This window comes from Equus quagga, chromosome 2 (genome assembly GCF_021613505.1).
Source record: "Equus quagga isolate Etosha38 chromosome 2, UCLA_HA_Equagga_1.0, whole genome shotgun sequence".
In the NCBI taxonomy this organism is placed as follows: Eukaryota; Metazoa; Chordata; class Mammalia; order Perissodactyla; family Equidae; genus Equus; species Equus quagga.
In genome coordinates, this window is record NC_060268.1 from 168,144,256 (window position 1) to 168,157,206 (window position 12,951).

At 40.0% G+C, this 12,951-nt stretch overlaps 1 protein-coding gene across 1 annotated transcript in view; it reads left to right on the forward strand.

Moving 5' to 3' along the window:
* The first annotated feature begins 3,598 nt into the window (after positions 1-3,598).
* TRUB1 (TruB pseudouridine synthase family member 1) overlaps positions 3,599-12,951 on the forward strand; it is a 33,694-nt gene continuing 24,341 nt past the window's right edge. The window contains exons 1-2 of the mRNA XM_046654904.1: positions 3,599-3,943; positions 7,621-7,719. Of these exons, the coding sequence (XP_046510860.1) occupies positions 3,658-3,943; positions 7,621-7,719 (385 nt within the window). The 5' untranslated portion in view covers positions 3,599-3,657. The remainder of the gene's footprint in view (positions 3,944-7,620; positions 7,720-12,951) is intronic.

The window sequence follows — 12,951 nt, forward strand, 5'->3', positions numbered from 1 at the left end:
TCTTTAATTATCTTCCACATTAGGATAATTTTCTTTCCTATTAGGATAATTCACAATGGCATAGACAGATTTTTTTGAGAGTTTTCCAGGTTTCTCAAATTTCATACAATGAGACATGCCCATCTTTTCTCTAAACTTTTAAAAAATATGCCTTTCTCAAGTCCATGGTATAGATTTGAGCACCCCCAGCTTTCTCTTCTTTGTTATCAGAACATCTTTCTGTGCTTCAGTTTTAAAACGAAGGACTTGGACTATACGGGCTCTAAGTTCTCATCAAGCACGATTTTCTATGATTCTACCATCTATAGGAAGTTGCATAGATGAGCAACAACTGGAGAATCCTCTGTAAAGAATAGTTTTTGCAGGCATACACGCCTATGGCAAGGATCAGAGAAGTGACCCAGGAATGCAGCCATGGGGGAGCCAGGGACAGATCTGAAATAAAACCGGAAAGTCTTGTTGATTTTTAAGTCTTGTTAATTAACAACCCTTGGAGGCACATGGGTAGTTGAGGGTAGCATAGAAGCTGGTCTAGAAAGTTGGAGTCTTGTTCTATAGCATTAGGTAGTCTTATTCTCTCTTTCCCTCAGTCCCACACCTACAAAATGGAGACAAAAGCATTTGAGGCCACACAAGGTAAGCGACACTTGGAACATACATCTATTATTTTACGTGTTCAGCACTTTTCTGGGAACTGGCAGTATCTCTCCTCTATCTACAGGGTTTCTGCTATAGCTGCCAAGTTTATTCATTCATTTATTCAAGAACTACTTATTGAGTGCTATATCTGACACTATTCCAGGCCCTGGAGGTAACAGCATTGAATAAAACATATAAAAACTCCTCATGGAGCTTACCTTCTGACGGAGGAAATTAAACAAAATAAGTAAATATTTGGTATGTCAGATGAAACGTGCTATGGGGAAAACATCAGGCAGGGACGTGAGTGGGGAAAGTGCTGCGGCTGAGGAATAACGTGAGCAAAGCACTGTATTCTGCAGGTGGCCAGCACCGACTTACTTCATCCAGGATATTTTTGGAATTGGATCAAAACAGGATGGTGTAAACTGAGAATGTGGAATGAGATGTAGAAAAAAAAAGCCTGTTAGAAGCAAAAAAGAAGAATGAAGAAGACACAAGAGCATAGCATAAAAGGAGGATGTGGGGAGAGAGGGAGAGAAGAGAGAATGAGAGAGGAGAGAGAGAATGAGGGAGAACGTCCCCGGTTCTACATAATATTTCAGGATACTTCTCATAAATCCTTTTATCCTTCTAAACTGGTATAAATCATTTTATGTCACACCTAACCAAAGAATCCTAACTCATACATGCATTTAGTAAAATAACCTGTAAATTCAAGGCTCGCCCAATGTGGGAGATGTTGGTTACCTCAGAAAAGCAGAGCTTGGTGCTCCTGATGCCAAGAATACAGATTTGATAGCAGAGTAGAATTCATTTAGCTGTTCCCTGGCATCTGAGAAATAAAATGGGCAAGAAATATCCATTTCTTTGTTTTCTTTAAATCAAATTAACTCTGATTCTGCACTGGGCTTGTGGAAAATTCCAATGGAAGCAGTATTTTTCACCCCTAGTTCTGCCCTTCCTCCACCCCAGAGTCACAACAGAATTAGGGAAGCTTGCTGATGTCTAGACAATTGGGAAAAGGCTCTCTAATCTCCAAGTCATCATTGTTCAAGCCTGCTTTAAACTTTCTCTCAAACTTCCTGGTCCTCTGCTTCTATGTCAAGAAGAGAGCATAGAAATCTTGGTGAGGCTAAAGGATGCTTTGCTCCCTATGGTACAGCCATCCCTTCTGAGTCAGACCACCTTCCTGGAAAAGGGGAAATCTTGGAGTAGGCTCAGGTAGCTACTAATCATGCCAGCTGCCTATCCTTCAGTTTCTTTCTTCTTTTTCTCAAAATAATTCTCTTCTCTTCTGGCCTCCAACACAGCCGCATGCAGAATCTTTTTAGTTAGGTTAGGGTTTTACAATAGGCTACCAGAGTAAGTAACTTCCTTCTAAGAATTTCAGCTTTCCACCCTACAAAAACTCCCCCAGGCAAAGATTTTTTGTTTTTCGCTTTTTTTGTGGTAAAATGTACATAATATAAAACTTCCCATTTTAACCATTTTTAAGTGTACAGTTCTGTGGCATTAGGTACATTCACACTGTTGTGCACCCCAAAGCTTACTGAGAGTCTTGTGATTTGATTGAAATGGGGAAGGGTGAAAATATAGGAAGAGATAAATACTATGTTTAAAACAGTTGTTCTTTCATGCGTTTGTTGAGTGAATAGGAGCAAGTTCACATGGGGTCCCGTAACGTGATTTTTTTTTTTAAAGATTTTTTTTATTTTTTCCTTTTTCTCCCCAAAGCGCCCCGGTACATAGTTGTATATTCTTCGTTGTGGGTCCTTCTAGTTGTGGCATGTGGGATGCTGCCTCAGCGTGGTCTGATGAGCAGTGCCATGTCCGCGCCCAGGATTCGAACCAACGAAACACTGGGCCGCCTGCAGCGGAGCGCGCGAACTTAACCACTCGGCCACGGGGCCAGCCCCACGTGATTTTGAGCAGCAGCGGCATCATTAGGACGACGAGGAGAGAGGGTGGCTGCAAGGAAACTTGGGGAAACGATGAAGACAAACTTTGTTTCACAAAACTCATACTGCCCTTTAATGTATTTGCAGCAGAAGTAAAATGAAGAATTTTTCTCCACTCTGCCTTGTGCTAGGATCAGAAGAATGTTCCTGAATTTTGTTGGGGAGTGAATAACTTCTAAAGAGAAGGTCTCACATCAAAAGTAAAGTTTAATTTTATTAATTGCAATAATGCCTTTTGACATTTAAGCAATATGTTACTGAGGGATGCAATTCACAGAAGAGTTAGTATTAAAAATCTTACAATTATTAAGAATTACATGTGAGCTGTGGGGGTGGAGGGGTGGACAGGGGTACATGAAGGGAATCAAAACAAGCCTAAGTGATTCAGCAATGACTTGACCTAGACGTTTCTTTTGGGAATTTGAAGAACTCGGATCCATTTATTCATTCCCAAATATTTATTTAAGCGCCTAGTATGTATGAGGCATTGGGATACAGCAGCGGCAAATAGGTTCCTCCCTCTAATAGAGCTTACATTCTGATGTATTTTAATTTTGAACCATGAATCCAAGAGTATAGTAAATTGAAAGAAGCAGTGAATCAAGAGAGCCTTGGTTCTTCACAAGCTGCCACAAAAGTCAGCATTTTAAGGTTTCTATTCTTGGATGCTGGGTTCTCTTAGTTCTGGAAGGGGAGCGGGCAGGTGGGATGTGAAAAGACTTCCCGCCGAAATATACACAGACTTGGTGTTCGGATTCGGCAGTTTATGACTGTAACTCCAAATCACACCTGCACACCGAACTAACCCTCTAACAAGCATTTAGGATTAAAGGAGGAAAACTCCATCAGATCGCTCAGACGGCACAGCCATCTCTGCCTTCACGGGAAGACCATGAACTACAATTCCCACAAGCCCTTGCGACCCCGCCCGGACCTCCGTCGGCATAGCTTTTAAACACATGTGGAAAAGATCGGGGGGAGAGCATGTCGGACGCGCTCCTTGCTGCGTCATTAGCGTGCGACTCCAGGCTACAAAACAGGTCTGGGCTGCAAAAGCATGGCAGCTGCTGAGGCGGCCGTGGTGTCGTCGTCATCTTTGAAAACAGACTCAGCCCCAGTCCCTGAAACTGCAGGAACCGCCGCAGCAACGGCCGCCACTTCGCCAGCGACGGCTGCAGCCGCGGCGGTTGCGGCCGCTGCCAGGACCGGATCGGAAGCCAGGGTCTCCAAGGCCGCTTTGGCTACTAAGCTGCTGTCTCTGAGCGGCGTGTTCGCCGTGCACAAGCCCAAAGGGCCCACCTCAGCCGAGCTGCTGAATCGGCTGAAGGAGAAGCTGCTGGCAGGTACGGCAGCCCGGGTTGGGACCAGGCCGAGGCGGCCGCCGCGAGAGCAGAAGCCGCGGAGAGGGCGCTGGGTTTTTTTGCGCGCTCAGGGTTCAAGAGATGAAGGCAGGGACAGGGATAAGGAGCGCTGAATTAGCTCTGCACAGAAATCCGGAGCATCTCGGGCTTGGACTTGCCCTGACGTGAACTCTGTAGCTTAGTTGGCAGTTGTCGTTCTCAAGGGTGAAAAAAAAAAAACACCTCAAAACAGAAAACCCATACATACACAAATAAACCTCTCCCTTCGGGCCTGCAGACCCATTTTCTCTAATCTGATCCCTCAGGGGCCTTTTGTTCGGTTCCCATGGATGAACCCCTCCTGAAGGAAGCAATAGCTCTCTGCCCTCAAAGTTGCATTCTTTAAAATAGGTTGATAGTGGACATATTACTTAATTAACCAAGACTTAACGCGGTGGTTTCCACGTAGTGGGCATAAGAATTACTTCGAGTCCCTTGTACAAATGCAGATTCCTAATCCCTGTCCTCCTAGAGATTGTGATTCTGAGGGTCTGGGGTATTTTTTAGGAAACTGCATTTTTAAACTGTTGCTCCAGGTGATTCTGGTGTAAGTAGTCTATGGACCACATTTTGAGGAACAGTAGATGTAACTTGGGCACTTCTCTAAGAGCATTCTTTTTGTTTGTTTGGTTCTTCATATACACTGGGAGAATATTAGAAGAGTCTGAACGGTCTCTCAGTTCATCAGCCCAGTAGATGATTTCAGACAGTGTCCTCAAACAACCTTAAATTTGTTGGGTGCCTAAGCCAAATCTGTGCTAGCCTGCAGAGGCAGGGAGAGGAAAGATACTGTCCCTTCTCTTAACCGAGCTCATAGCACAGTAATTTCAGCAGACTTGGGTGATAAAACTATTTAGCTAGTTGTTCAAGGCCCTCCAGAGTTTGGCCTTGGCCTGTCTTTCCGTTAAACCAGTATGGGGACTTTCTTCTTAACATTGTTTAGTGTCCCCTGGCAAACTTTACACTTTTTTTTTTCTTAAATGCAAATCAAATTATTCTGATTGGAATGTGTTAATTAAAACTGACACAGATTCAGATGTTTATTGGAAATAGGTACAGTCTTGCAGATGTTTAATTCCGGTGTTATACTCATTCGTTTGTTTCACTTTCCTTATACTTTATCACCTATAAGGATGGGTCCTATGGGCATGTTGAAGGGAAGGAATCAAGGGCCCCTGATGCAAGGGCAAGCTTTGTAGTGTCATCATAGAGTTTTTTCCTTCATAGAATTGCTGTCGTTCAGCTTGATTTGTTAGCTAAACTATGGCTTTTTTGATCCTCAAGGTAATGATTACCATTCTTTCTCTCAGACAGGTTTCTGATAGGATCAAAGCTGTATCCTGGCCTTCTGGTTAGTCTGCCTCCAAGAACCGAAGTTTCTTATAAAACTTGGTTAAAACTCTCAGGGCTGTTGCTGGGCCATCTTCTGGAAGCCCCTCCCTCAGATGTAGACCTTTTCTTTACTCTCCATTTCTTATGTTGCTTGTGATTGGCCTGTTCTGTTTTTACGTTAGCTAGACCAGGGCTTCCCAAATGCCATTCTGATGGCTGTCACAATCACCTGGGAAGGTTCTTAAAGATACAAGTTTCAAGGCACCGCATTCTAATGCCAGCCACGTGTGACAACCGCTGATTTAGGCCACAGTCAATGGTCATGGCCTCTATCAACATTCCTTGTCTTTCCTTTTATTGATTCATGTCATACTAAAATCCCTGCTCTTTGTTTGGATCTTTCAGGGCCCAAAGCATATCAGAATTTTGTAGCTAGAAAAGCCTTAATAAATATTCGTCCGTGAGTGGTTACCAGCGGGGTGAACCAAATTCCAATATAATAGAGTTACCAGTATGTCTTCAAACTTGAAGGAGGTAAATTTGGACACGAAGGAACACAGTAGATTTATGGGCCTTCATACTCCAAAGAGTATCAAGTAGAAAAATACAGAGTTCCCCACAAGGTTTCTGTAAATTCATGGATGAGAGATCCATAATGGGTTGCAAGTGAAAGGCAAAGAGTTGGAAGCCTAGGCCTGGGCTTACGGGTGTATGTCAAAGCAGACAGCCGTGCTCTTCCAAGCGCGGTGATGTCATAATGAGAGAGTGGCACGCGGACTCTGTAGCAGATGCCATGCTTCTGTCTCAGTAGGGTGGAGATTATGCCGTGAGGCTAAGCAACACAGCACATCCTTTTGGCCATTTAATGTGGCTGCTCCAGTATTGCTTTGCTTCCTCCTTTTCCTTTCTCTGTCCTGTCTTTTCGTGTTCTTTCTCTCTTTTTCTATCTTCTTGATGCCAGTGGTTATAAGGAAGGTTTGGTGGGTTTGGAGGAGTATGGCTGAAGACAGTTGTTCCTGCTCCTCTCCTTTTTCATTTGAAGTTCAATAGCCAATATTCTCTCAATGTATTGTTATATATAATAATAATATCAACTTATAGTGCTTTGTAATTTCCAAAGAACTTTCAGATAACATTATTTCAGTTTATCTTTACAATAGGAATGTGAGATAGGCCAAGCTGGCATCCTCTTTTATTTATTTATTTATTTTTGAGGAAGATCAGCCCTGAGCTAACATGTGTTGCCAATCCTCCTCTTTTTGCTGAGGAAGACTGGCCCTGAGCTAACATCCGTGCTTATCTTCCTCTACTTTATACGTGGGACACCTACCACAGCATGGCATGCCAAGTGGTACCATGTCCGCACCTGGGATCCGAACTGGTAAACCCCAGGCTGCCGAAGCAGAACATGCGCACTTAACTGCTGCACCACCAGGCTGCCCCCAATCCTCTTTTTTTTTAAATCTAAATTCTTCAGAGGTTAAGAGGCAACTTAACTATTACCTACTTCCCACATGACCTTTGTTGAGATTAGCTTCTTTAAGGAATTGAGAGTTTTGCTTCAGAGAAGAGAACAACGAATAAAGATAGTTTGGGAACTTGGCATCATTAGAAGTAGCCTTGTGTGAGGTGTACTCCCAACATAGCAGAGGTGCCAGCAAAGAATGCCAGGAAGTAAAAGAGATTTAGAGGTGAAATTGAGGACTTTTAAAACTAGCTACCTATATAAAAACTAACTTCTTTTTTTTTTTTGCTGAGGAAAGTTCACCTGAGCTAACATCTATTGCCAATCTTCCTCCTTTTGTGTGTGAGCTGCTGCCACAGCATGGCCACTGACAGACGAGTGGTTTAGGTCCATGCTCAGAACCAATCCCAGGCCGCCAAAGCGGAGCATGCTGAACTTAACCACTAGGCCACTGGGACTGGCCCCAAACTAACTTCTTTTCGTCATTCTCTAACAGCCCACTACTATCAGGAATTTACTAGATTTTTGTGGGTTAGCCTGGATATTTACCCACTTTTTAAAAATGTTTTTTTCCTTAGAAAATGAATTCTAGTTTCTAGACAACTAATTTTGGAATACTATTTCTTTGTGATTTAGGGAATGTCTGTACATTTTAAAATCTGTTCTCTGCTGGTAATGTTGTTATAATCTTAACATGTTAAATTTGTATGATACTTTTTATTTGTTTTGAATACTCCACTCTCTCACCCCCACCCCAGTATTTATGGAGATCCTCCTTCATTTGTCTTGGTAATTATCTTTCTCATCCCAATTATTCTTACAGAAGCTGGAATGCCTTCTTCAGAATGGACCAAGCGGAAAAAGCAGACTTTGAAAATTGGGCACGGAGGGACTTTAGACAGCGCAGCCCGAGGAGTTCTGGGTAAGAGAGATGAATGGAAGTTTAATTTAACTGTCACTTAATATCAGAAAGAAATATTGATTGAGAACAGATAAGATGAACTAAAGCCATGCCGTTTTCAGTCTACTTTGGAATATTTCAGATCTACTGGATTTATAGCGCCATCTTCTAAAGAAGCCCTTAAATGGTACAAGGTATACAAAGCTAGTAGAAATAGCCATTTTTATGTTGTGGATGGGACTTTGAGAAAGGGTTTGTACCTGTGCAGAAAACAGTTAATATAGCAGGCCTGAAATTGCTATCTTTAGAAAGGTCTGCCTGCAAGGTTTACCCTTGGCTGGCATCTGGGCACTTGGTTTTGGGGAGTGCTCCCACCCTTTTGTATCTGATAAGGATGGTTTGCTGTGGCTCGGCTGTTTGTGTGAACACTGTGGTTTATGCTGGAAACCTGCAGGATTACCAGTCAATCACAGAGTTCTTTGCCATTGGTCCTAGAAGTGGCTTCATGATTCTTACCAGTTCAGCCCTCCTCGAGTTGAAGCCTATTTGTCATAACCGTTCTGTTCTATGGTTTTCCAGGGCACAGCACCATAAATACGAGAAGAGACAGGGTAAGATCTGCTTATTTATGAATGGACCAATTGTATTCATTTCTGGTGGTGGTTGCTGTTTGGTATGCAGAAAGTACAGGTAGTGACATTCAAGGCAGTGAGTAAATAAATTTATTTTTTAGCCTAAACCTAAGGGATCTTGTTGAAGCTTCCATTTTAGAATTATGAAGGATGGCATTTGGCTGAGATTTGTATAAAGGAAGAAATTGTGTTGGAAATAATTTTCCATTTGGAGGCTTAATTTATATGGGATCACACAGGGACTTTTATGATGATATAGTATCTTCATGTGTCAAATTTATTAATTTTTCTTCTAATGCCTGTGGTTTCTGCTGAGGAATAAAGCATATGTATATATATATGTATTGAGTCACAGGGTAAGGGAGATTTGTGGTCGAAGTTACCAGTTCTGGAGACTGTTAAGAGAAGTTGATGTTTATTGTTTGGTGAAATAAGGACCGGGCTCTACTTGTCATGAATTTGTGTACTAGCTGCTTTATTTACAGAGAACACACACCCTGGGCAAACCGTAAAAGCTCTCTGAATCTGAGTTTCAGTATCTCTTAAAAAGGGATAACATCTACCATAACTCTCAGAAGGTTTCTTGAAATATCTTGTGGAATATCTATAATATACAGATATTTACTGTACCTGGTGAAGTGCTTTATAAAGGTCTTTTTTTTTTTTTTTTTACAAAACTGGACCTGTGTGAAAAAATACACTTTTACTTTCAACATTTTAGATTTTTTTTGTAATATTAATGGTACAGATTTAAGAATTTAGCTGAAAATTTAATATATAATCTGAAATTCATATTTATAATTCTATTAACCTATGTTAAATATAAATATTATTAATTATTTAAAATATTTATAATTTAAATATTAAATAACTTATTAAAGGTACATATATACACATAACCTATATAATTCTATAAAGATGGCTTGCAGAATTCTCAGAAATCCTGCAATAGTCAGAATAATAGCCCCCTAAAGATGCCCACATCCTAATCTCCAGAACCTGTGAATGTTAGGTTATGTCACAATGGGGAATTAACGTTGCATAGAGAATTAATGTTGCTAATCAGCTGACTTGAAGATAAAGAGATTATTATCCTGGAATATCCAGGGGCACCCAGTATAATCACAGGGGTCTTTAAAGGTGGAAGAAGAGGCAGAAGAGAGGAAGCAGAGGTTGGAGTGATATGATTTCTGGCATTGAATAAGGAAGGGGGTAGGTCACAAGCCAGGAAATGTGAGCAGCCTCTAGAAGCTGGAGAAGGCAAGGAAGCTCCCCTAAGAAGGCTCTAGAGAAAGATTCTCCCCTAGGACCTCTAGAAAAGAATGCAGGCATGCTGACACCTTGATTTTTAGCCTAGTAAAACCCATCTTAGACTTCTGACCTCCAGAACTATAAGATAACAGGTTGTCTTGTTTTATATCACCAAATTGGTAATTTGTTACAGTAGCAATAGGAAACTAATACACCCATTTATTATAAATCACATAAAATGGAAACTAAGTTTCTATATACCACTTTAAAACTTGCTATTTTTTAACTTTAGAGGTTATAAAATCACAGTGAAAAAATTTAGAAAATACTAAAAACCATAAAGTTGAAAATAAAAATTATCCATTTTCCACCTTCTAGCAATAATCACTGTTAACATTTTTGTTATATTTTCTCCTAGCTTTTTATCCATGCAGATTTTTAAAGTTGAGCTGTTCTACTATATGTACATTTGTATCCTGTTTTTTCTTTTACTTAACCTTATAACATAAGCTTTTTTCCATGTTAATTAAAAAAGCTATTTGTAAACAGGATTTTTATCTTTCTTTTTAAAACTTTATTGAGGAATAATTGACAAATATAATTGTATATATTTAAAGTGTTGAAATCATATCAAGTATCTTCTCCGACCACAATGGTATGAAACTAGAAATCAATTACAGGAGGAAAGCTGGAAAATAACACAAAATGTGGACATTAACATACTTCTGAACAACCAGTGAGTCAAAGAAGAAATCAAAAGAGAAATCAAAGATAACTTGAGACAAACGAAAATGGAAACACAACCTACCAAAACTTATGGGATGCAGCAAAAGCAGCTCTAACAGGGAAGTCAATATTATTTTTGATGGCAACATAATGTGCTGTCATATGGGTGAAATAGCGTTTATTTAACCATTTCCTTTTTTGAGGTCATTGAGGTTGTTATCAGAGTTTTGTTAGTAGGACTGATTTTGTGAGCAGCATCTTTATGAATAAAACTTTTTCTTCATTTTAGATTATTAAGATAGCTTCTTACAGGTGGAAAGATACAGATCTTTTAAGATGATTGCAAGGGTGTTATAGAATTAGATAAATGGCACTAGAAACTTCCAATTGCAAAAAGCTTTGGAATGACATGTGTAATAGCCTTGTCTGTCCTAAAGTGGCTCTCATCATAAATAAAGCCTGTCTTTTTGATTTGAGACTAGAATACTAGGACATTTGAATAGGTTTGGAGATAGTGGGTTTCTTACAGAGAAACATGTGAGCACAGAAAATTTGGAAGATAGAGGAAGGGAGTAGTAATTGTGAGGCAGTGCTTGGGAAACCCTGTTATTCATTCATTCTCCTAATTCTCCACACTTTTTCAAACTGTTGTGTCTTTGTGCATGCTTTTCTTTTCAGGTAAACTGGTTGTCTCTGTCTCGTTTAGTTGTGGAAATCCTACTGATCTTTCCAGACTTGGCTGAGATGCTGTCTCCTCCATGTGAAGCCTGCCCACTTGCTCTTTTATATTGCTAATGTAAAACTTCCTCCTAGTCTTTGTTTTTGTTAACTCACTGAGGGCTTAACTATATAATAAGTACTGAATAAAATTTTGAGTGATTGAATAGGAAAACGCTAGGAAAAAATTCTGTCCCGTAAACTGTCCCTTGAATGAAAAGCTGCTTGTTGGCTGGGTCTCAACACTGGATGGCTTTCCTCCATACCACTGCTGTCTTAGTCTTCCTAAAATTCTACTTTCACTAGCTACCTAACTTCCACGGGCCTCGGTTTTGGGTAGCTCTAGGATGCCTTCTGGTTTTGAATTCTGTCATTCTGGATCACTGAATTAGCAGAGAAATCATCATCAGTTTGGCATTTCAACCATGATAAAGTCAAAACATGTCAGCCTGCACTTGAGACACCCTGCACTTTGGTTGAAAAACCCACCGTGCTTATCCTTTATCTGAGAATTTGTGCAGTTCGTTCCTTGTTTAGAATGTGGTTCTCTCTTCTCTGTGTGTTAAATCCTGTACATCCTCTAAGGCCTAACTCAAACTCTGAAGTGCTTGACTGAAGCATTCTCTGGCTCTTTAGCCTTTTAGAAAGCTCCCCCACCAGACCTCCTACAGCAACTATTCTCTCTGTGTTCATTTTGACACTTAGTCATATACCATGATGTTGTTATTTAGCGTTATTCATTCCTTAATTCAGACAGCATTTTTTGAGCACTTGCAGTTACCCTTGTCTGTATTTTATTTTCCCCATGAGATTATAAGCTCTTTCAAAGTCAGGAAATGTGCTGTTCCATTCAAAGTGTCTTTTGGGGACTGTGTACCTAGTAGCTGCTCAAGAAATTAATATTGAGAATTTAATATTTAATTATATTTTATTAATTTAAATTATATAAATATATGAATTATTATAAAGTAATATAATTTCATGTATAAAGTATATAAATTATTCTATATTTTATTAATTTAATATTTAATTAATATTGAGAAATTAATATTGAGAATTTGTGAGTAGAATAAAATTGCTTTGAATCTTTATTGTTTTTATACTAAGTTTTTGCCTTGGCAGCAGGAGCTACCATTTGAAAAGTACTCTGCTCAACAGAGGAAACTGAAGGCAGGCAATTTATCTTAGTCCTTGAACCAATAGGAGTCTATCATAGAAACTTAGTGGAGGTTTGGGATAGACTTTTGAGGGAGTTGGGATTTGAGCTGGGTTTTGAAGGATGGGCTTTGAATACTTTACTAAGGAGTTGGTACTGTAGGCATTGGGACCCTATTGAGGGTTGTCGGGGGGCTTTGTAGTGTGCAATATAGATTTTCAGAGATGGTGATGAAATGGTATGAATTTCATAGCTGTAGAACAGTCAGGTTACAGTGGTTTAGGCCGATTTAGGCTGGTGGCAGTGGGAAGAAAGCCTAGATGAGTAACGGGGCAGGGAGGATGAAAAGGAAGGGAGTCTGCTGGTAGATAGTCTGGGCTGAATTTTAACTCCATCATATACCAGTTATGAGATGCTAGGCAAAGTTCTTAGTCTCTATATGAGACTAGCCTCCGTTTCCTCATAATTGTGTTACCTTTTGGGGTTGTTAGAAGGATTAATTGAGATAATGAATGGAAAGCATTTAGAGTAGAATTTGATACATGGTAAACTCAGTGAATGATATCTGCTGTAAACATTGATGAGAATTCTTCTAGCTTGCCAATTGTTTCTCCTTGTAATTCTGAATTGTGGTGGTTATATTGTGTTCTTTCACAAAATTATATCCAATGATGAGAAATACTTCAATTCTTATGAAAATTTGCTTGCTATTAAGTGAAGAAATGATTAAATCCTCTCATCCTCGCCTGGTGAAATGTGTTGTCATATGAG